Source organism: Protopterus annectens, chromosome 8.part1 (genome assembly GCF_019279795.1).
Source record: "Protopterus annectens isolate FY-2018-M chromosome 8.part1, PAN1.0, whole genome shotgun sequence".
In the NCBI taxonomy this organism is placed as follows: Eukaryota; Metazoa; Chordata; order Ceratodontiformes; family Protopteridae; genus Protopterus; species Protopterus annectens.
Window position 1 is genome coordinate 548,781,797 of NC_056742.1, and position 24,968 is coordinate 548,806,764.

Below are 24,968 nucleotides of genomic sequence, written 5' to 3' on the forward strand. Positions count from 1 at the left end.
GAGGCAGTCGGGGGACGTTTTTCGAGGCACCTGGCAGCTTGGGAGTCCATCACAACAGACCGCTGGGTGCTTCGCATCATATCCAGAGGATACCAAATTCCCTTTTCTCACATCCCTCTCAAATCCAAATGCCTCCCCGACGTCCTGCCCGATCAGAGGGAGGCCGCGGCTGCGGAAATTCAGCAGCTCTTAGAAAAAAGAGCCATCCAACACGTCCCCCCAGACCAGTTCGGATCGGGTTACTACTCCAGGTTCTTTTTGGTGCCAAAAAAGACGGGGTCCTAAGGCCAGTTAATAATAATAATAATAATAAAGTTAATAATTGTATAGCTTGTGGAAAACAGATACCTCATAAAGATTTCCACTCTTACTGTCTACCTTGCTTAGGCCCTGACCACGACGTTTCTTGTTGTCGGTTCTGTGCCAGGTTCAATTCTCGCACCATTAAGCGTCGGTACGACTGGGCTTTAAATTACTTTGGCAGACGCTTCAATTATAGAATGTCGTCGGATTCTACTGGAATTCAAAAGAAGCGCAAAGACAAGGACAGGCCTCCAAGGTCCAAACAGGATTCGTCGCAGCTGGAGTCAGCGTCCGGTTCGGCTGTCGTCAGTGAGGTGCTTTTGCAGCCCCTGTCGTCCGCCACTTCTGAACCGATGGCCGATACGGACTCCCATGGGGAGCCATCAAGGCCTATTGTTTTATCTGCTGCAGGACCTTCGGACGTCACTCCCTTAGATGGGTCCAGAACCGCTGTGCAGGTACCGGCTTCTGAGGGGGTATTCAGGCCTACTCACATCACCATTTCAAAGGCAAAGGCAAAGTCCAAGACTCCAGTTAAACCTAAAGTTTCTGCTCCAGCTACTTCTGAAGCTACTCCCAAGACACAGAAGCAATTGCTAAGGATGGCTGAGGATTTGCTTACAATGATTAGGGGTTCTCATCCCCCTCCAGAGAAAAGGCCTCGACAGGATGTTCCTTTGGATTCCTCTGACCAGGCTTCTGTATCTTCTGTTTCTTCCTCTGATCAGGAATATTCCTTTCCTCCTTATGAGGATTCGGATGCAGAGGATTCCCTGCCCTCTGCTTCTCCGCCTGAGGATTTCTCTTTGGGGAGACCTTACATGAGATGAGGGAACATTTTCATTGGGAAGGTCAGGATTATTCTGCTTCCAAGAAGAGGCTTAGGGAATTCCTTCTTCTTCCTCAACACAGGCCTTTAGCTATTCCTCCTGTTCTTGATATTGTGGATGATGCCTTTTCTGAGGCTAATTTGAATCCTGATTCCATGCCCCCTGCTCCTTCTAAGCCTGATAGATTTTACAGGGTCCCTGATTCTCATTTATTCTTCTTCAAGAACCCTTCTGCGGATCCTGAAACTATTTCTCAGGGTTCTAAGGCTGCTAAGGTGGCTTCTTCCAAAAATCCTCCGAGAAGGATTCTCGTGCCTTAGACAGGTGGGGTAAAAAGGTATATACTTCTGCTACCCTTGCTATTAGGGCTTTAAATTGCCAGTTTCATATGTTTAAGTATCAGCAATTTCTTTTGTCTGTTTTGAAACAAAAGCTTGCTACCTCTTCGGCTTGTGCAGAGGATAAGGAATTGCAGGATGTATTGCATGCAACTGAACAAGTGAACAAGCATAGTTTGCATTGTGGTTTTGATGCTTTGGAAGCTTCTTGCAGGGCCGCAGCCTCTGGTACTGTTATTAGGAGACATGCCTGGCTTCGAGAACAAAGTTTGCCGGAACAGGTTAAGGCTAAACTTTTAGATGCCCCTGTTCAGCATGATGTTTTATTTGGATCCAAGGCTGAAGAGGTTATTAAAAAGATGGAAGAAAAGGTAAAATCCATGCAGACTGTGAAAGATTTCTTACAAGTTCAGCCTCCTAGATTTTCCAGGAATTGGCCCTCCAAAAATTGGTCCTTTCCCACATCTGACAGGCCTCAAAGGGGAAGATATAGATGCTCCAGAGGTCGTGGTCAAGCTCAGGCCTCTTACAGATCCAGACAATGGACTGCTTCTTCACCTAGAAGGGGAGAAGACAGATCCCAATCTCAAAGGAAGCAGACTCAATGACTCTCTCGGTTGGGCTTCAGGACCCCCTTACCTGGATGCCCCTCTCGGAGGAAAGCTTTCTCTTTTTTACAGGAATTGGACTCATATTACCCAGGACAAATGGGTATTGGACGTGATTTTAAGAGGCTACAAGTTCCATTTTCATACTCTGCCAAGGGTTATCGGTTGGCCAGATCTGCCAAAACATCAATGGGCAGAGGCCTTAAATCAAGTGGATGCTCTACTGGCCATGAGAGTCATAGAGCCTGTTCCTCTCTCAGAAAAGGGAAAAGGCTTTTACTCAAGACTATTTCTGGTCCCAAGAAAACAAAACTCATGGAGACCTATTCTGGACCTTTCAGTGTTAAACACTTTCTTGGAAATTCCAAAATTCAAAATGCTTACTCTACAACAACTGCTTCCAGTACTCTCCCAGGACGCTTGGATGGTGACATTGGACCTAAAGGAGGCCTACTTACACATTCCCATCAGGCAGGAACGCAGGAGATTCCTCGGATTCAAAGCAGGCTCGAGGCACTTTCAATTCTCTGTACTGCCCTTTGGTTTATCTACTGCCCAGGGTTTTACCAAGTGCCTGGCCCCAGTAGTGGCTTATTGCAGACTTCAGGGATTCAGATTTACCCTATTTGGACGACTGCCTTATCCAGGCAGACAGCAAGGACCTTTTACTTCAACATCTGGATTTTGTTCAACGTCTCTTCCTCCTCCTGGGATTTTCAGTAAACATAAAAAAGTCCCAATTGGTTCCTTCTCAACAAATGATATTTTTGGGAGCCCTCCTAAATACAACCTTACAAAGGGCTTTCCTTATGCCAGAAAAACAAATACAGCTGGCTTCAATTTTCAAAACCTTGGCAACCTTAACTCAGCTCACTGCAAGGAAATTCCTGCAGGCACTGGGCTATATGGCTTCATGCATTCTGTTAATTCCAAATGCAAGGCTTCATATGAGAAAGCTTCAGTGGTACCTGAAAAGTGTATGGTCTCAACATTACCAAGATCTGGACACTTTGATTCCTCTGATCCCCTGCCTCCAGAAGGAGTTCCTTTGGTGGTCCAGGGTGTGCACTTTAAACGAAGGGAAGCTTTTTCGTCTACCTCAACCTTCTCAAATCATAACCACGGACGCTTCGGATTATGCTTGGGGAGCACATTTTCTAAACAATTGCCAGCAGGGGACCTGGACAACGAATCGCCTTCACTGGCACATCAATCTGAAGGAAATGTTGGCAGTTCAAAATGCTCTTCTAGCCTTCAAGAACCTTTTGCAACCAGGGCCTCTTCTAATTCACAGACAACACCACAGTCATGTGGTACATAAACAAGCAGGGGGGCTCTCATTCATACCCCCTTTGCAGACTAGCTATGGCTTTATGGGACATAGCTCCAAGTCTGAATTTGCATCTTCAGGCTCAATTCATTCCAGGAAAGCAGAATCTCTTAGCAGACAGCCTAAGCAGAAATATTTTGGATCCTCACGAATGGATGCTAGACACCAACTTATTCAACAGGATAATTGCAGTTTGGGGGTGTCCCCAGATAGATCTGTTTGCATCCCATCTCAACCATCAGCTGCCTCTCTTTTGCACCAGGGTCTTCCACAAAACAGCTTGGAAAGTGGATGCCCTGTCATTCAGTTGGAGGAACCTTTCGGGATATGCCTTCCCTCCTCTTCCTCTTCTTCCCCGGATATTACTGAAGATAAAACAAGACAAGCCCAAGTTCATCATCTTGATTGCTCCGAATTGGCCTCGACAGTTTTGGTATCCAACCTTACAACACCTCTGCTTGGAACCTCCTTTGATCCTTCCTCTGTACCCTTCTCTTCTGTCCCAGCATCAGGGTCAGATGCTACACCCTCATCTCAAGACCCTTTGCCTGGCAGCTTGGCTCTTCAAGGAACTTTGAATCTGAAGTAGGATATTCATTTGTCTGCAACCTGTGGGTTATGGATCCGATATCGGATCCGAACCGGCATGGTTTTCCAGCTATGGATCCAAGCTCTCAGCTCCTCCCCTCACCCATAATGCCCTGCTCTACCCTCATGACCCCAGATCTTGTTTGCCGCGCTGGTAACTGGATGTGGGTGCATAGCTCTCAGCTAAGTGAACTTTTTCTTGGTTAAAAATAGAGAATTTTTTGATTCTTTAAGTAAATTTGTGTGAAAGTATTAGGTTTCCCTTTATTATAGACTATTTTGAGTTATTTTTAGTTAAGGTAAATAATTTTTATTCCCTCCTCGCTGTCGTAGAGTGTGTATGTAGGCCTGTGTTTTTTTGTTGTTAAGTTACTTTCTGTAGCTTTAGTTAACTTTAGGTAGTATAGATTATGGCTGACCAGCCTAAATCTATATTTTCTAAATACCCGAGTGTGGCCATAAGCTCTCACCGCTGATGGCCACACTCGGTGTAAGTGTCTTGGGGTTGAACACCTCACATCTGGTTGTTCCATTTGTGCAGGGTTCAACCCCAGGGCACTGAGGAGCGGAGGTCCAAGCTGGTCTTGGCGGGTCTTTTACCGGACTCGGCTCCGCCTCCGCTCGCCGGGACTCCTGCTGCAGTTGTTCCCTCTGTGGCACCCCTCCTGCTCCTGGGACTCAAACTCCCGCTTCTGGAGAGGAGAGGGATGCGGTTAAGGACGGAGGGAGAAGCACCACAAGCGGCGGGCCGAGACCTCTGTTTCGCCCCGCCAGCCAAGCGGCTTCTCCCGGCTCCGGTTCGGTCTCCTCCTTCGGCTCCGGTCCCCTGTGTGCTTCTCACCGGGTCCTGAGGAGGAGGAGACCCGATCTCCGCCGAGGCTATCGAGGAGGCACTCCAGGCCTACCTCGTAGCCTCGCCGAGATCTACCCATAGCCTTTCTGATGCTGATCTGGACCGGATGATGAGAAGGTTCATCCAGGCCCAGATGCAGATGGGAGTGCTTTGCCCCCTCCGGGGAGCTCAACACCCTTTTAAGCCTATTGCTCCTTCTCCGACCCGCTATCCGGGTTCGAGCAACTGGAGCCGAGCAGCCGGAGCCGGGGGTAGGTCGGAGCCGATAGTACTTGGTACTTCGGATCCGACCCTGCCCTCGAGTGCGCCGGACCCGATCTCTCGGAGCCTGGATCCGAGCTTCGGATCCGGGGGGATCAGTGCTCCTTCGGCGCCGTCTGTGTCGGAGCGCACTGTCCTTCGGATCCGAGTGCCAGCGCCGGCTCCGATCCACTCTTCGGATCCGAGGGGAGCCATTGTCGGATCCTTTGGTCGAGGTCGGCTCCCCTTCGCTTTTGATGTAGTGGAGAGGGCTCTGTTGAGGGTCTCCGGACCCCGGCACTTGCTTCGCCCGGCCCCGCGCTCCTCTGCACTGGGCCAGGCTTCCACCATCCGGCCCTGGGACAGCCCGCTTGTGCCCCAAGTTGCTCCCATGGAGCAAATTGCTGCTTGCGAGGACTCCTCTGACAGCCCCCAGAGGAGGCCCTCGCAAGCATACGTGCAAAGGAGGCACATTGACTCCCGAGTCTCTCACTGAAGACACGGACTTGGAGGAAGGGGAAGGCTCCCCACGGTCACCCCGAGGATGTCTCCCTTCGAGACATCATGGAAATGCTCCGTATAGGGGTGGTCTGCCCCAAGTCTTCCTCGGACGAGTCCGTGTTCTTGGAGGCATTCAAACGGGCCCGTCTACCTCTTGGGTGTCCCCTGCCGACCCCCTGGTGGACCTTATTACCACCAGGGCGTGGAAGGAACCGGACACCGTGGAGCCAATTCCCAAAAGACCTGATAGGATCCTTAGTCCGCCTCCGACAGGACCCATTGGAGTAAGGGGCCTCCTGTAGATGCCATGTTGATGGCGGCGCCACAAAGAGGGAACTGGCTCAGGAGAGTCCCTCAGTCCACCCACCGAGCAAGGAGTCTCGGATGATGGACCGCTTGGGGAAGCGGATGTTCAGTTCGGCGACCTTCTCGGTAAGGGCTGAACTATTTGGCACATGTTATTCGGATGCAGCGGGATCTTATTAAGGAATACGCTGCATCCCCCCCTGAGTCCATTTCGGAGGAGGACAGAGTTCTGCACTCCACCAAAATGGCCACTCTTAGGTCAGTCACAAATACTTCTATGCTACTCTCCCATGCAACGGAGGGCGCTAGAGCTGCGGGACAGGACTGGTCACTAGACGCCAGGCCTGGCTCCGTCACTCGCATTTTTCTGAGCCCTTCAAGGCGCTGCTTAACGCCCCTTTGATGGTTCTGCTCTGTTTGGCAAGACCGTCATGAGACGCTGACCCAGAGCGAGAAGGACGGAAGACGCTGTCTGCCGGAATCCGCTTCTCTGCACCCCAGAGGCCCTATTCTAGGAACCAAAAGGGTCAGAAGAAGATGTGGTTCCGAAGTCGCAGCAGTCCCAGCCTGCTCCGGACAACCAGTCCTTCCGTGGCAGAGGAGGACAGGGAGGACGCCGCCCTAGAGGCAGAGGGGCTCCCAGAAACTTCGGGTCCAGGGAACCTTTCTCTGAACGGCCAGCAGCAACCCTGAGGTTGCCCGACTGCTCTACTCTGGAGGCAGTCGGGGACGTTGGGCACCTAGCGGCATGGGAGTCCATAACATCGGACCGCTGGGTTCTCCAAATCATATCCAGGGATATCGCATTCCTTTCCTTCACCTTCCAAAGTTGAAGTCCCTCCCAGACGTTCCACCCGGTCAACGGAGGTCGCTTTGGCAGAAATTGGCCATCTGCTAAAGAAAGAGCCATCCAGCCCGCTCCCCAGACCAGATCGGATCAGGTTCTACTCCAGATTCTTTTTAGTGCCAAAAAGACGGGGAACTAAGACCAATCCTAGACCTCTCTCTGTTGAATCTGGCAGTCCCCAAAGAAAAATTCAATGGTCACTCTGCAATCTATTCTCCCCTTCTGGGAGAAAATCACTGGATGTGCTCGATAGATCTCAAGGACGCTACTACCACATCCTGATGGACAGGTGCTCCAGGAGGTTTCTCCGCTCCGGCTGGGAGCCAGTCACTACCAGTTCCGGTCCTTCCCTTTGGTCTCACCACAGCCCCCAGGGTGTTTACCAAAGTACTAGCAGTGGTAGCGGCCCACCTGAGGCTTCAGGGGTGCAGGTCTTTCCCTACCTGGACGACTGGCTCCTTGCCCCAACAAGGCATCTACTTCTCTTGGCGAGACTCCTTTCTCCATCTTGCTCCATTTCTGGGCATCACAATAAATACAAAGTCCAACCTGGCCACACAGCTCTTAGATTTCATAGGGTTCTCATCCCCTCCAGAGAAAAGGCCTCTACAGGATGTTCCTTTGGATTCCTCTGACCAGGCTTCTGTATCTTCTGTTTCTTCCTCTGATCAGGAATATTCCTTTCCTCCTTATGAGGATTAGGATGCAGAGGATTCCTGCCCTCTGCTTCTCCGCCTGAGGATTTCTCTTTGGGGAGACCTTACATGAGATGAGGGAACATTTTCATTGGGAAGGTCAGGATTATTCTGCTTCCAAGAAGAGGCTTAGGAATTCCTTCTTCTTCCTCAACACAGGCCTTTAGCTATTCCTCCTGTTCTTGATATTGTGGATGATGCCTTTTCTGAGGCTAATTTGAATCCTGATTCCATGCCCCTGCTCCTTCTAAGCCTGATAGATTTTACAGGGTCCCTGATTCTCATTTATTCTTCTTCAAGAACCCTTCTGCGGATCCTGAAACTATTTCTCAGGGTTCTAAGGCTGCTAAGGTGGCTTCTTCCAAAAATCCTATTCCTCGAAGGATTCTCGTGCCTTAGACAGGTGGGGTAAAAGGTATATACTTCTGCTACCCTTGCTATTAGGGCTTTAAATTGCCAGTTTCATATGTTTAAGTATCAGCAATTTCTTTTGTCTGTTTTGAAACAAAAGCTTGCTACCTCTCTTGCTTGTGCAGAGGATAAGGAATTGCAGGATGTATTGCATGCAACTGAACAAGTGAACAAGCATAGTTTGCATTGTGGTTTTGATGCTTTGGAAGCTTCTTGCAGGGCCGCAGCCTCTGGTACTGTTATTAGGAGACATGCCTGGCCGAGAACAAAGTTTGCAGAACAGGTTAAGGCTAAACTTTTAGATGCCCTGTTCAGCATGATGTTTTATTTGGATCCAAGGCTGAAGAGGTTATTAAAAAGATGGAAGAAAAGGTAAAATCCATGCAGACTGTGAAAGATTTCTTACAAGTTCAGCCTCCTAGATTTTCCAGGAATTGGCCCTCCAAAAATTGGTCCTTTCCCACATCTGACAGGCCTCAAAGGGGAAGATATAGTTGCTCCAGTGGTCGTGTCCAAGCTCGGGCCTCTTACAGATCCAGACAATGGACTGCTTCTTCACCTAGAAGGGAGAAGACAGATCCCAATCTCAAAGGAAGCAGACTCAATGACTCTCTCGGTTGGGCTTCAGGACCCCCTTACCTGGATGCCCCTCTCGAGGAAAGCTTTCTCTTTTTTACAGGAATTGGACTCATATTACCCAGGACAAATGGGTATTGGACGTGATTTTAAGAGGCTACAAGTTCCATTTTCATACTCTGCCAAGGGTTATCGGTTGGCCAGATCTGCCAAAACATCAATGGGCAGAGGCCTTAAATCAAGTGGATGCTCTACTGGCCATGAGAGTCATAGAGCCTGTTCCTCTCTCAGAAAGGGAAAAGGCTTTTTACTCAAGACTATTTCTGGTCCCAAGAAAACAAAACTCATGGAGACCTATTCTGGACCTTTCAGTGTTAAACACTTTCTTGGAAATTCCAAAATTCAAAATGCTTACTCTACAACAACTGCTTCCAGTACTCTCCCAGGACGCTTGGATGGTGACATTGGACCTAAAGGAGGCCTACTTACACATTCCCATCAGGCAGGAACACAGGAGATTCCTCAGATTCAAAGCAGGCTCGAGGCACTTTCAATTCTCTGTACTGCCCTTTGGTTTATCTACTGCGCCCAGGGTTTTACCAAGTGCCTGGCCCAGTAGTGGCTTATTGCAGACTTCAGGGGATTCAGATTTACCCTATTTGGACTGACTGCCTTATCCAGGCAAGACAGCAAGGACCTTTTACTTCAACATCTGGATTTTGTTCAACGTCTCTTCCTCCTCCTGGTATTTTCAGTAAACATAAAAAGTCCCAATTGGTTCCTTCTCAACAAATGATATTTTTGGGAGCCCTCTAAATACAACCTTACAAAGGGCTTTCCTTACGCCAGAAAAACAAATACAGCTGGCTTCAATTTTCAAAACCTTGGCAACCTTAACTCAGCTCACTGCAAGGAAATTCCTGCAGGCACTGGGCTATATGGCTTCATGCATTCTGTTAATTCCAAATGCAAGGCTTCATATGAGAAAGCTTCAGTGGTACCTGAAAGTGTATGGTCTCAACATTACCAAGATCTGGACACTTTGATTCCTCTGATCCCCTGCCTCCAGAAGGAGTTCCTTTGGTGGTCCAGGGTGTGCACTTTAAGCGAAGGAAGCTTTTCGTCTACCTCAACCTTCTCAAATCATAACCACGGACGCCTCGGATTATGCTTGGGGAGCACATTTTCTAAACAATTGCCAGCAGGGGACCTGGACAACGAATCGCCTTCACTGGCACATCAATCTGAAGGAAATGTTGGCAGTTCAAAATGCTCTTCTAGCCTTCAAGAACCTTTTGCAACCAGGGCCTCTTCTAATTCGTACAGACAACACCACAGTCATGTGGTACATAAACAAGCAGGGGGGCTCTCATTCATACCCCCTTTGCAGACTAGCTATGGCTTTATGGGACATAGCTCCAAGTCTGAATTTGCATCTTCAGGCTCAATTCATTCCAGGAAAGCAGAATCTCTTAGCAGACAGCCTAAGCAGAAATATTTTGGATCCTCACGAATGGATGCTAGACACCAACTTATTCAACAGGATAATTGCAGTTTGGGGGTGTCCCCAGATAGATCTGTTTGCATCCCATCTCAACCATCAGCTGCCTCTCTTTTGCACCAGGGTCTTCCACAAAACAGCTTGGAAAGTGGATGCCCTGTCATTCAGTTGGAGGAACCTTTAGGGATATGCCTTCCTCCTCTTCCTCTTCTTCCCGGATATTACTGAAGATAAAACAAGACAAGCCCAAGTTCATCATCTTGATTGCTCCGAATTGGCCTCGACAGTTTTGGTATCCAACCTTACAACACCTCTGCTTGGAACCTCCTTTGATCCTTCCTCTGTACCCTTCTCTTCTGTCCCAGCATCAGGGTCAGATGCTACACCCTCATCTCAAGACCCTTTGCCTGGCAGCTTGGCTCTTCAAGGAACTTTGATTTCTTCTAAGTTCCCCAAACAAGTTTTGGATGTTCTTCTAGAAGCCAGACGGCCTAGCACTAGGAAATCCTATGCCTCTAAATGGAAAAGGTTTTGCATTTGGATGCAGGACCATGGCTTTAACCCTTTAGTGCCTGATCTCTCGTCTATTTTGCTTTACCTTTCAGACCTTTTGTCTAAAGGCCTTTCCTTTTCTTCCATTAAGATTCATGCTTCTGCTATTTCTGCTCATTTTAATACTGATCCTCCTGTCTTTTCTCATCCATTGGTGAGACAATTCTTGAGAGGGGCTAAGAATTTGAGGCCTCCTAGGACCCCTCCTGTCCCTGCCTGGGATCTTAACTATGTTTTGGAAAAACTCACTTTGCCTCCTTTTGAGCCTGCTGCGGCTTCTGATATTAAATTTTTATCCTGGAAGACAGTTCTTTTGTTAGCATTGACTTCTGCCAGAAGGGTTTCAGAGTTGCAAGCTCTTGTGGCTGTAGAGCCATACCTTATTTTCCATCTTGACAGAGCATCCTTGAGGACCAATCCTTCTTTCATGCCTAAGGTGATTTCGAAAGTTGCTTTAAATCAGACTATTCACCTTCCTACCTTCTTTCCTAATCCTCAAAATAAAGGGGAAAGGATTTTGCATTCATTGGACGTACACAGACAGTTACGTTTTTACTTGGACAAGACTAAAGACTTCAGAAAATCTAACCAATTGTTTGTTTCTTTTGCCTCCAGTTCTCTTGGAAAGGCTATTTCCAAACAAACTATTTCCAAATGGATTGCCTATGGAATAAGATTTTGTTACACTCATCATGGGAAACAGTTTCCAGGTACTGTGAGAAGTCATTCTACTAGAGCTACTGCCACTTCTGCTGCTTTTCTCAGAGGAGTACCTACCAAGGATATCTTGGAAGCTGCCACTTGGAGTTCTGTGCATACCTTTTCCAAGCACTACAATTTCCCTTTGTACTCTAAGACTAGGGCAGGTTTTGCCTCTGCTGTTTTGCAGGGCCTTCTTGCTGCCCCTTCTTCTATCTAGCCTCCTCCCTTTCTAAACTGTTTTGGGATTCCACCCTACAGTTATGACTGCAACAGTGAAACACGAAGAACATAGTACAGTTGTGTACACCTACCATAAATGTAGATGTTCGAGTGCCTTCACTGTTGCAGTCGGTGTTTCCCTCCCTCCTATCCCCTCTTTTTTCACTTTATGGTGTGTTTGTGTTCCTTGTGGGACTCATTTTTTGTTTATTGGGGATTTCTGACATCTGGGGCAAGAAAGGCTGGAGAAGATGGCGTCGGCTGAGGGCTATGTACCAGAGCGTACTGACGTCAGGGTACTAGCTTGAGCAGCCGACGCCGGACCCAGACTTTGTGATTCTGGCCGACCTCGGGCTGCCTGCCGGCAGGATCACCCTACAGTTATGACTGCAACAGTGAAGACACTCTAACATCTACATTTATGGTAGGTGTACACAACTGTACTTTCTCGTTGCAAGCACTTCAGAGCCTCCTCCCTTCAGGAACAATTTTAGTCCAGTCAGACAACATGTCTGTGGTCTGGTACATCAACAAACAGGGGGGAACCAGGTCCTACCCACTCTGTCGAGAAGCTATGAGAGTGTGGGAATGGGCGATCACCAACTGCTTTCTTATTGCAACGCACATTCCGGGACGGTCCACCATCCTGGCGGACAAACTCAGTCGCACCATACTGTCTTCCTACGAGTGGTCTCTCAACCCCCAGGTAGCGAAACGGATATTTGCCGTATGGGGGCAACCCTGTTGCGATCTCTTCGCCTCTCCTTCAAACACGAAATGCAACAGCTACTTCGCTCTAATTCCCCCGGGGGAATCCCCGAGAGATGCTCTGGTGCATGCTTGGCCTCCCGGTCTTCTTTATGCTTATCCCCCTCTACCTCTAATGCTAAAACTCCTACAGAAAGCCAGTCGGTTGGGGAGCAAAATGATCCTCATTGCCCCATTCTGGCCTCGTCAAGCTTGGTTCCCTTACCTATGGTCTCATCTGCTGAATCCGCCTTGGATTCTAGATCCCCTCCCGGATCTGATTTCCCACCCCCTAGGTCTCCCAGTCCCGAACCTGGTCAACCTCAAGCTTACGGCTTGGTTGCTCCAGTTCCACTTGTAGCTGGGACTCCCGGTATCTCGTCCCCAGTTAAAGCTATCGTAGTAGCAGCACATAAGCCTTCTACTAGGAAAGTCTATAATAGTAAATGGAGATGTTTCGCTATTTGGGCGAAGCGTCAGAACCTGGATCCTTTCACAGCTCCGTTACCTGCCGTTTTGGATTTCCTTTCAGGGCTTTTTCATCAGGGGGCTAGCTGTTCCACAGTCAAAGTTCAACTAGCAGCTATCTCTCATTACCACGTGGGACATGAACTGGGCCCATTAATTACCACTAAGTTATGTAAGACCTTTTTAAAGGGCACCTTCCTACTCAGGCCCCCAGTTAAGGAAGTAGTGCCTCCCTGGGATCTGACTTTAGTACTTCAGGCCTTAACAGCTCCTCCTTTTGAACCTGCAGCTTCAGCTGATTTCAAACATTTATCATGGAAAACTGCATTTCTCCTCGCTATTACTTCGGCTAGGAGGGTCTCTGAACTTCAAGCTCTGTGTGTCAAACCTCCTTACTTGACCTTCCACAAGGATAGGGTTTATCTCAGGATCAGTCCCTCATTCCTTCCCAAGATTGCTTCTGAGGCAAATATTAACCAATCCATTAACCTGCCAGTCTTCTTTCCTGAATACCAGAACAAAGGAGAATACAAACTACATTCTTTAGATGTGCCTAGACCGCTACGTTTTTACATTCACAGAACGGCTGGTCATAGACAGTCCGACCAGTTGTTCGTCTCCTTTGCCAAATTTAACCTAGGTAAACCGGTATCGAAGGTCACCTTGTCGAGGTGGATCTCGCAATGCATCCTTTTGGCTTATGAAACTTCTGGCAGGCCCGCACCTCAGGGAGTCCGTGCCCACTCTACTCTGTCCATGTCTACTTCTGCTGCCTTTCGGTCTAGAGTACCCCTGGACGATATTTGTTCAGCAGCCACTTGGGCTTCACCTCATACATTTATCAACCATTATAAGTTGGATATTATCTCCAGAAGGAGAGCATCCTTTCGCTCTGCAGTGCATCCTTCCATGAAGGCCACCCACGATTCAGGTAGCTGGGGACTCTGTCCCAAAGGTTGCTGACAAATGAAGTTAACTACTTCAGATTAAGAAGTTATGTACTCACCATAACGTTCCATCTGAGTAGGTAACCTTCATTTGTCTGCAACCATCCCACCCTCCTTCCCCCTGACCTTCGGATGTTCTTTGGTTAGAGGTTTTACCCTGCCCTTTAAGCAAGGTAGTTATACTCCTTTATTAGCCTTTTTGGCTATGGGCAAACTTGATCTGAGGTCAGTCAGGGTTAGCAGGGGATTATGGGTGAAGGGGAGGAGCTAGGAGCTCGGATCTAAGCTATGAAAGATTGCCGGCTCGGATCCAAGGTCGGATCCGAATCCCAAAGGTTGCAGACAAATAAAGGTTACTTACTCAGATGGAACGTTATGGTGAGTACATAACTTCTTATTCTCTTACGCCTGGTATGCAGTGAATAGTCATTTTCCACAAACATTCTACTATCTTCAACTTACAATGTTTTGCCCTTTTGCCACAGTTTTGTCAGGATCAACTCTTTCTGCTTGTCGAGTTGCATCTGTACTGATTCAGGTTTTGGCTGCTTTCTCATGGGAAGGTTTGGAGCATATATACATAATGTGCCCTTTTGGTAAATATTTCCTACTATAGAACACTAGTCCAGTTGCTTATTTGTGCCTTCATACAATTAATACAGTCTGTGCCTAGTTTGTGTGGTATAGTAGAAGATCTCAGATTTTCCCTGTGTACTCTTTCCTCTAATTCTACCACTTTTGAAACATAAAAAATATTTGGGTATACCACCATGGGAATGTTTTATTAAAAATAATAAAATAGTAGCTATAAAAACAATAAGAATGATGAGCACTTTCAGCCAAAAGGCCTTCCTCATATCCTGTTCACAGGTGTTTACTAGGCTAATGACCACAAGGGCCTTTTTAAGCTTAGTCATGCATCCCAAATCTCTGACAAGTTTTGATATCCTTGATAAGTGTAAGCATGGGCCTGGGAGATGAACCATTTACAGATTACCTGTTTGCATTAGAGGCATGAAATGAGTTTTTATTCTGAGGAAGTCAGCTGATTGATGCTGACAAACGCGCTCAAAAAATTGGATTGTTAACTGGTGATTGGAGATGTTTCTTCTTGGTTTTTACAGCAAGGTTTGGTGTCCGGTTCTTGTTTTTTGTGTATTAGAGACATAGGTGCCAAACCAGGGATGAATTTCCAGTTTCTCATCCAGTTGTCCAAGTTGGATTTGAATTGGGTTAGGGAGGAACTTTGCTTCACATGGATGGGGAGCCTGTTCCATAGACTGTGTAGTCTCTGGGATACATACCTATGTCTCTAGCAGATTCTATTTATATCACAGGCAAGGTTTAAGTCTTTAGAACGGGTAATTCTGGTACTATTTGTTTTGAAGATATGCAGGAGGTCCATCAGAGTGGAGTCTGGCAGTGCCCTGTATGCCAGGTATAGATCTCTCCTCAAAAGCCTGTAGGAGACAAAATACAGTGATAGGGCCTTGAGGCAGTCTGCAAAGGACATATTACTTACACCCTGTATTCTTTTAGAGAGGAACCTTTGTGGACGTTCCAGTTGTTGGATATGCTTGGTTAGGTACATACCAAAGGGGGCATTATACTCAACGATAGGTCTGATGAATGCCGAATACAGTGGAACAATGACTTCCTTGTACTTAGATGCCATACCTTTTGTTTGCAAGTTGCGCAACACAAAATGATTTTCTCACCACTGTAGACATGTGATGATCAAAGGCTAGATTACCATCTATGTGCGTCCCTAATTCTGACTACTGGTTCAACTCTAAGGGGTGTGTTGTCAATATGATAGTTATCAGGGATGGATGGCTTCCCAAAGGATACTATTATGCATCTCTTGGCATTTAGTTTTAGTCCATGGCTCTGACACAAGTTATTTGTCTGTGTCAGCCCCTCCTGGAGAACATTTGTGTCAGTGTGAGATTCAATGACTGCTGCTAATTTGCAATAACCTGCAAATTTAGTCAGCCAGAGACCACTGACATTGCCCTTGACTTCTAAGAAGTTAATGCCAAAAAAGGAGTGGTCCAAGGACTGATCCCTGAGGGACTTCACTTATGACTGGCCTCTTTGTAGAGGTGGACTCCCCAATTCTAACTTCCTGGGTCCTGTCTGTGAGACAGTTGGATATCCACAGGGTGACATATGGGTTTTGTGCCTAACCTCTTGAGTTTGTCAACAATGCCCGAATGGGGTATTGTGTCAAATGCCTTGGCCAGGTCAAGGTTGGCAGTGTGAATGATTTTGCCCTCATCCGTTGCTTTGGTGACCTTCTCAAAGACGTCCACCAGGTTGAGTAGGCATGATCTGCCCTTCACAAAACCAAACTGGGTTGGGCCCAGTGTCTGGAAGTTTACTAAATCTGTACTGATCATCTCCATGATAATTCTTTCCATGGCTTTACATATAAGACTAGCAAGACTTATGGGCCTGTAGTTACCAGGGTCTGTAGATGGCCCACGTTTGTGCAGAGGGATGACTGTTTCCTTTCTCCATTCATGAGGCAGAAAGCCTGTTTGGAGGCTACAGTTAAATAGTAATTCCAGAGACCCTGATATGTCATGTTTCATACTATTTAGAAGGCATCCTGGGATATTGTCTTGGCCCATTGATGCATTTGTCTTGGTCTTAGAGAGAGCATTAAGGACCTGTTCCCTATTAATAGTAGGGGGAGTTATATTTGATGATATTTCCTGAAGGAAGGTTGAGGGGGAGAGGGGAGTAAAGTTGGAGCTGAATTTATCAGCCAGGAGGTTTGCTATATCTTCTGGCTCAGTATAGGTGGCAACATTTACAATGAGCTCTGCACACAGTTGTGTATTGCCTTTGAGGTTGCAGTCATACATAAAGAATGCTTTGTGGTTGTCTTTAGCCTGGGAGGCCAAACTTACCTTAAATTTGGCTTTGGTAGACTTTATTTGTCCTTTCAGTTTTGTTTAGTTTGATGAGAGTACTTTTATCCTTCTAGTTATCCTTCTAGGTGCTGCACCTCCTAATTTTTGCCATGATTTAATTCCTCCTGTTAGACATCCAATTGATTTTGTGATTCTACCAGGGTAGCTTGTTTTTTTGAGTTAGTTCTGTACTACTACTTGTTATGCAGCTATTAACATGCTTGTGCAGGGTTTCTGTGAACAGTTCCACATAGGTAGCAGTGTTCTCAGGGTTTATAGGGGCTTGAAATTTTGCCAGATTCTCACTTTATAGCAGGAGGTTAGCCTTAGAATAGTTCCTGAATATTTCCAGTTGAGCTGGTGGGGGTTCAGGATTCATTTTTACTGCAAAGGAGACCATTTTATGGTCTGACCTTACCAGGGAAGGAATTACAGTAGGGGATGTGCAGCACTCTCCCATATTAGTGAGGACCAGATCCATTATGGTTGCACCCCAGTTGGTGTATTGACGATCCGGTCCAAAGAGTTTGTTTACAAAATGCAGAAATCTCTGTGCACGTATGTTTGTCGTATAGGATTCCTGGTTAATAGTGGGTAATTAAAGTCATGATGTTATACATCAGGTTATTTCCTCTCAAATCAGAGAAGTTCTTACAATCAACATTCATCTTTAAACCACACCGCCCTTGAATCGATATCAATGGAAGCATACCAACCAATCAAAACTCATCTTAGCAGCCATCGCCCTTTTAAAATAAGCTTCAATGGGATAATACCATTGAGCCCAAGGGGGACCGAAATTAGGTGCCTCTCCAACTATATGTTTCAGATTATCATCTACTGTCTAAATTGGACAGTTTTTCCCTATAATTTCACAGATCAGAGATGTATCAGAGAGAAAATTGTAGAGGCTTTTACAGTTTGAATAACGGGAAGATGAGAGCCCTACAAGAACTAACAAGGAATAATGAGATAGTAATTAAACCGGCAGACAAAGGAGGTGCCACAGTTGTGATTGATGCAGTTGAGTATATGTTGCCACATGCACCTGTTGCTCTGGATTCTACATTGATAAGACGAACATATTCTTTAAAGAAAGGATCCTTCGCCATCTGAACTATATTAAGAATGCCAGTAAAACTAATGTAATTTCGCAGCATATTATGCTGTTATGCAGCGTATTATGAGCAACATAGGACATAAATTTTAATTCATGGCACTGGAGATAGTCTCCAAAGATCAGTGCGGTGGTGATCTACAGAATATAACTGAAATTATTGAAATTAGATGGATAGCAGATATGCAAGACCGCCCACCTGGGCTCAATGGTATTATTCCACTGAAGCCTTTTTTAAAAGGGCGGTGGCTGCTAAAATGAATTTCGATTGGTTTGGCATGTTTCCATTGATGTTGATTCTACAAGGGAAGGCAGTTTAAAGATGAATGTTGATTGTATGAACTTTTTTGATTTAAGAGGAAATGACATAACGTATAACAGGCTCTGAGGATGGCTTTTTGTCTGAAAGCTCTTATCCTGAATCATCATTCTTATTGCTACTGTTTTATTTTATTTTTTTTTAATAAAACATTCCCGTGTTTGTATACCCAACTGGTTTGTTTGTTTTCAGTTACTTTTGGAATTCGGTTACCGTCAGCGACTCTCAGGATTCATTATTCTCTACTTTTTGAAACCTCTCTTCTTGAGCAGTCTCATACTCAGCCAGCCTTTTCTTCATTTTGACTTATGATTTTGCAGATGTCCTTCAAGGATGCATCTGCAGTCCTTACAAATGGGTTGTCCTGTCGTCAGGCAGCCCTTCGGTCGGCCGGATTCCAAAGTCTGGATCCGGCTTCGGCTGGTGTCGCACTTCACCCGACGTCATCGCTGCAGTTTTTCGGGTATAAAGGCATCAGCCGACGCCATTTTCCTAAGTCTTTCTTGCCGCGTGGTGCCCGAAGCAGAAGCTGTTCGCAAGTGCCGGTCGGTCAGATCCAGACATTGCTACTGCCGAATACTACTTCGAAGACTTCTAAAAAGCTAAGTACCCCGTTGGGGACTCTTTCTTGCCTCAGCCGATGTCAGAGAAAGTGAATAACTGTTTATCTTGTGGGAAACAAATACCTCATAAAGATTTCCACTCCTACTGTATACATTGTTTAGGCCCAGACCACGACGTAGCAGCTTGTTTAGCCTGTGCTTCTTTTAACCGACAGACGCTTAGACGCCGGTCGGAGTTCGCTGAACAAATTTTCGGCTCTGATTTTGCCTATATTATGCCGTCGGATCCTCCAACAACGCAAATTGCCAAAAGCGTAAGAAAAGGACCGACACTCGGTCCGGTTTCGGCCGAAACCGCGATTAAGCAAACCGTGAGTGTCTCTGTTTCAGACGAAACCGAGCAAGCGGTTCTTCCTTCAGCCGAATCCATGCCTTCTACCGAGGCCTCTTCTAACCTGGTAGAATCGGCATCTGAAATCCAACCTTCGGTTGCGGTTTCTCAGGAATTATCAGACACTATTCCCCTGGATATTTCTACCCCTGCACGTGGAGCTGCTAGGCCTCCTGCAGCCATGTCTATTAAGGCTTTTGCCAGGGCTAAAGCAGCCTCAGCTTCAAAAACGGTGCCTGCCAAACCCCCTTCACACAGGCCCAGCACCAGCTCCCATATGCTTTCTTTGGCTGAGGATCTAATTTCTTTAATTCGTGGATCCAGGCCTCATCCAGACAGGACCTCTCTCCCACCTCCAGAAAAGAGGCCTAGAGCAGAGCCCCCTGAGCCAGTATCCGCAGATGATTCCTCTGATGACTCACAACATACATACCCTCCTGAGGCTACTTACTCCCCTTACGAAGACTCTGATGCTGAAGAGTCCATTCCTTCAGCCTCTCCACCTGAAGAATTTTCCTTTGGGGAAACCTTGCATGCTATGAGGGAACAATTTCAGTGGCAGGGCCAAGATTTCTCAGACTCCAGAAAAAGGCTTAGAACCTTTCTACATTTGCCACAACATAGGCCTTTAGCTATACCTCCAGTTCTTTCTGTTGTAGATGATGCATTTAATGATGCTTGCACTGCTCCTGACTTATTACTTCCGGCTCCTGCTAAGCCCGATAGGTTCTACAGGGTCCCGGACACTCACCACCATTTATACAAGGCTCCTTTTGCAGATCCAGAGACTATCTCCCAGGGCCCTAAAGCAGTAGCAGCTACTTCTACTAAAAACCCCCTCCCCTCTGAAAGGGAATCCAGGTCCTTAGAGAGATGGGGTAAAAAAGTTTACACTTCTGCTACTTTGTCAGCTAGGGCTTTGAACTGCCAATTTCACATGATTCAATATCAAGAGTTTATGCTTGACCAGTTAACTAAAAAGCTGTCCTCTGAAGAATCTTTAGATAAAAAATATGTTCAGGAAATGGTACATAACATACAACAGGTTAGTAACCATTCTTTAAAATGTGGCTATGATGCACTGGAGGCTTCCTTTAGATCAGCCATGACTGGCACAGTTATCAGGAGACATGCATGGTTGAAAGAACAGGCATTACCAGACCATGTCAAATCAAAGCTTTTGGATGCACCCATGGACAAGGTCAATTTATTTGGTTCACCTGCACAACAGGTACTAAAAAAGATGGAAGAGAAGGTGAAATCTGTACAAACAGTGAAAGATTTCTTACAGGTTCAACCTCCAAGGTTTAGCAGGAACTGGCCCTCCAAGAATTGGTCCTTTCTGGACTCCTCTAAGACACAAAGGGGCAGGAATAGGCGTTCTAGAGGTAGAAACCAATCCAGGGGTGCCTACAGGGGACGCCAGTGGCAAGGCAACAACCAGCGAGGCATGGACGCAGCCACCACCACTACAACTACTCAATCACAGTGACTTGGCAGTGGCACCGCCTACCAGGGAACAACTAGAAGCACCCTTAGGCGGAAAGCTAACCTTATTTTCAAAGGACTGGCATTGCATCACAAGGGAAAAATGGATTTTGCAAACTATAGACCAAGGTTACAGGTTCCATTTCCATACTCTACCAGGAAAGAGAGGAATGCCAAACCTACCACCTACTCAAAGGGCAGAAGCTCTAAAGCAAATATCTCAGCTATTAAGAATGAGAGCTGTGGAAAAGGTACCATCTATGGAGCAAGGAAAGGGATTTTACTCCAGACTCTTCCTGGTACCAAGAAAAGAAAACAAATGGAGACCCATTCTAGACCTATCCGCTTTAAACACATTCCTCATTGTTCCAAAATTCAAAATGCTGACCCTACAGCAGCTTCTTCCCATGCTGGGCAAGGAGTCTTGGCTGGTAACTCTAGATCTCAAGGAGGCATACCTGCACGTCCCCATACGACCAATTTGCAGAAGATACCTCAGATTTCTTGCAGGATCAGAGCATTATCAATTTTCAGCATTGCCCTTTGGCTTATCTACTGCGCCCAGAGTGTTCACGAAATGCCTGGCATCAGTAATTGCTCATTGCAGACTTCAGGGGATCCAAATTTATCCCTACCTGGACGACTGCCTGATACAAGCGGACAACAAAAGCAAGCTAACAGAAGACTTACAAAGAGTCATTTATCTGCTGCAAGCCCTGGGATATACAGTCAGTATAAAAAAGTCATGGCTGATTCCATCCCAAAGAATAACCTTTCTGGGTGCAGAGCTGGACACATCAAAACAAATGGCATTCCTTACTGCAGAAAAGAAAGAGCAACTACCTCTCTACTTCTTGGCATTAACAAAGCAGAACCATCTAACTGCAAGAAAAGTACTGCAAGCCCTAGGCTTCATGGCATCCTGCATAATTCTGGTCCCTCATGCCAGACTGCATATGAGCAAGCTACAGTGGTACCTAAAGAATTTGTGGTCCCAACACAAGCACAGCCTAGAAACAAAAATTCCAATAATCCCATGCCTGAAACAAGAGTTCCTGTGGTGGGCTCAGGCCTGTCAATCAAACACAGGATTACCCTTCTGCAACAGTCAACCAAGCCAAACCATCACGACAGATGCCTCAGACCTCGGTTGGGGGGCACACATGCTGGGCAAGTGCATACAAGGCTTATGGACTCAAGATCAGCTACGCCTACACATAAATCTAAAGGAAATGCTGGCAGTAAAATTGGCAATCCAGTCATTCAGACCATTTCTCCAAGAAGGTCAGTTGGTGATAAGGACAGACAACACCACAGTTATGTGGTACATCAACAAACAGGGAGGCACACATTCATATCCTCTATGCCGGCTAGCACTGGACCTATGGGATGTGGCTCTGAGCTACAACATTCAGTTACAAGCAATTTTGTACCGGAAAAGAAAACACTCTAGCAGACATATTAAGCAGAACTACCACAGATGCCCACGAATGGATGCTGCATCCGGACATCTTCAAAGCCATCACAAGAGAATGGGGATTACCACAAATAGACTTGTTTGCATCCCCACTCAATCACCAGCTAAAGAAATTCTGCACAAGGACGTACCACCCACTTGCTTGGAAGGTGGACTCCCTATCTTTCAGTTGGAAAAACCTGACAGCATATGCATTCCCACCACTTCCTTTGATGCACAAGGTGCTTCTGAAGATCAAAGAGGACCGTCCAAGGATCATTCTGATAGCTCCAGACTGGCCAAGACACCATTGGTATCCATTGCTGAGGAGCATGTCTCGGGAACAAATATGGACACTACCCCTGATCCCATTACTGTTAACACAGAACAACTACAACATCCTGCATCCAAACCTGAAAACTCTGCAGCTAACTGCCTGGAACATTACATGACAGCAATTAACCCAAATTTATCCCAAAGGGTTAAAGACATCATCCTGGAGGCTCGTAGACCTTCAACAAGAAAGAATTATGCAGCAAAATGGAAAAGATATCTCATTTGGAGTACTGCAAAGGGAGAAGATGTGACACTAGTAAGCATAGCCAACATCCTGGAGTACTTGGCAGAGCTCTTCCATTCAGGCCTGTCCTATTCTTCCATCAAGATACATGCATCAGCTATTTCAGCAGAATGCAGCTTGGATCCTCCTGTCTTCTCTCACCCTCTGCTCAGACAGTTTCTGAGAGGAATTAAAAACGTAAAACCTCCCAGGAAACCACCATTGCCAGCATGGGACTTGAACTTTGTGCTAGAAAAATTGACACTTCCCCCTTTCGAACCAGCAGCAACAGCAGAATTACAATACTTATCATGGAAAACTGCTTTCCTGCTGGCAATAACTTCAGCAAGAAGGGTCTCTGAACTACAGGCATTAATGGCAGTGCAACCCTTCCTGATCTTCCATCAAGATAGAGTGTCCATGAGAACAAATCCTACATTTATGCCTAAGGTGGTATCCAGAGTGTCATTAAATCAGGCTATCCACCTACCTACATTCTACCCAAACCCACAGAACAGGGGAGAAAGACTCTTGCATACCTTGGATGTGCATAGACAATTACGCTACTACCTGGACAGGACTAAGTCCAATAGAAAAACTGACCAGCTTCTGGTAGCATATGCCACAGGAAAGGAAGGAAAGCCAATTTCAAAACAGACAATCTCCAAATGGATAGGAAATTGCATTAGATTTTGTTACTCCTACCATGGAAAGGCAACTCCAGAGAACATCAGGCCTCACTCCACAAGGGCTACAGCCACTACCACAGCTTTCTTACGAGGAGTGGCTACCAAGGACATTATAGAGGCTGCTACTTGGACCTCCGTGCATACATTTGCCAAGCATTACAATTTACCTTTATACTCTAGATCCCGAGCAGGTTTTGCCACTGCTGTTTTGCAAGGGATCCTAGCTACACCATAATTTCTACTCTTTTCCTCCTCCCCTTGTTTAGCTATGGTATTCTACCCATTTGTAAGGACTGCAGATGCATCCTTGAAGGACATAGTACAGTTTTGTACCTACCATAAATGTAGATGTCCGATAGGAATGCATCTGCAGTCAGGATTACCCACCCACCTTCCCCTCTGAGGTACTCCTAGGGTATTTGCCATCTTTCAGCTAGCTTGGGGGGGATCTATTATGGTGTATTTGTTTGTATATATGTACATACATGCTTATTTTATGTGTTTGCTCTTTACTATTTGGAAACATTGGCATTTATCCAAATTTAGCCATCCAAGAGGGCACCTGGCATCTGGGGCAAGAAACACTGAAGAAAATGGCGTCGGCTGATGCCTTTATACCCGAAAAACTGCAGCGATGACGTCGGGTGAAGTGCGGCACCAGCCGAAGCCGGACCCAGACTTTGGAATCCGGCCGACCGAAGGGCTGCCTGACGACAGGACAACCCATTTGTAAGGACTGCAGATGCATTCCTATCGGACATCTACATTTATGGTAGGTACAAAACTGTACTTTTTATCAACTCATCTGAATATCTGTTTAAAGTTTCTTCCATTTTCTCCAGGCTTTTATTACTTGAGTTGATGTACTCCTTCAGTGTTTCATTTATTTTAATCCGCTCTGAGCACATTTGACTTATTTTTTCCTCTAGGTTTATTGGAAGTCATGTCTCGCATCATAGCTGGAGTTTGAACTGCTTGTCTGCTGAACAGCTGCAGGATTGTTCCCAGCCATTGATTTTTCTTCACCCTTTCTAGATGATTTTCTTTCAGGCTCTCTGTTTCTTCTTTGCTGGCAAGCCTTCCAGGCAGCATACTTTCTAGCCAGTAACTGAATTTGTCAAATGACCGAATTCTTGGCCCTTGTCTTTCAGTATTTTTTTCACATTGGGAGAGCTGAGGTTAAGCTGTTGATCACTATGCAGCCATTTTGGAATGTCAGAATATGAATATATATGTAAATGTATAATATATACACACACAACTGTCCATAGCATTCATGGATATACAAGTGTCTTTAAGTCAAAACTCCTATATTAATGGTTGTGAAGTTATGTCATTTATTTATTCTGTTTCTAGCACTGTAAGTCTGGATCGGGTACTACCAGATATTGTTTCAGAAGATAATTCGTTAATGCCAAGTAATGTGGGCAAGCTGGGCAGGAAAAGGAAGAAGAAGAAGAAGAAAATTCATATTTCTCAGTTTTTAAGCCCAGGTATGTTGTATAGTTGTGTATCACTGATGCAGTTTTGTTACTGATATTTGTGGATAGTGTCATCAAAATGATAAAAATCTAAAATTTTGTTGAATGTTACTACTGTTATAAAGCAAAAGCAATGCTGTATTTTTACTCCTAACTTTTATTTAGAAATTCCTCTAACTTTAGTAGACCTTTTCAGCCTTGGCCAGTCAACAACTGTGGTAAATATAGGTTCAAAATATGAATTTGTGTGGGCTATTTGTCCAGTGTAGATGAAATTTCACTCTATATAAAACATAAACTTTGGAATGTTACTTCATACATTTTTTTAGCATTTTAGTAAATTTGAGAAATGCTGTTTTAGTTTTCTAAAAGATGTGCATTTCATCATCTTTGCCAATTTATTTTTATTTATTTATTTTACG

The 24,968-nt window shown here is 45.8% G+C and overlaps 1 protein-coding gene across 1 annotated transcript in view; it reads left to right on the top strand.

The window, feature by feature from the left end:
- The window catches only part of CENPT (centromere protein T), a 687,603-nt gene that overhangs the window by 209,929 nt on the left and 452,706 nt on the right, over nt 1-24,968 (top strand). The window contains exon 4 of the mRNA XM_044082068.1: nt 24,422-24,558. Within this exon, the coding sequence (XP_043938003.1) occupies nt 24,422-24,558 (137 nt within the window). The remainder of the gene's footprint in view (nt 1-24,421; nt 24,559-24,968) is intronic.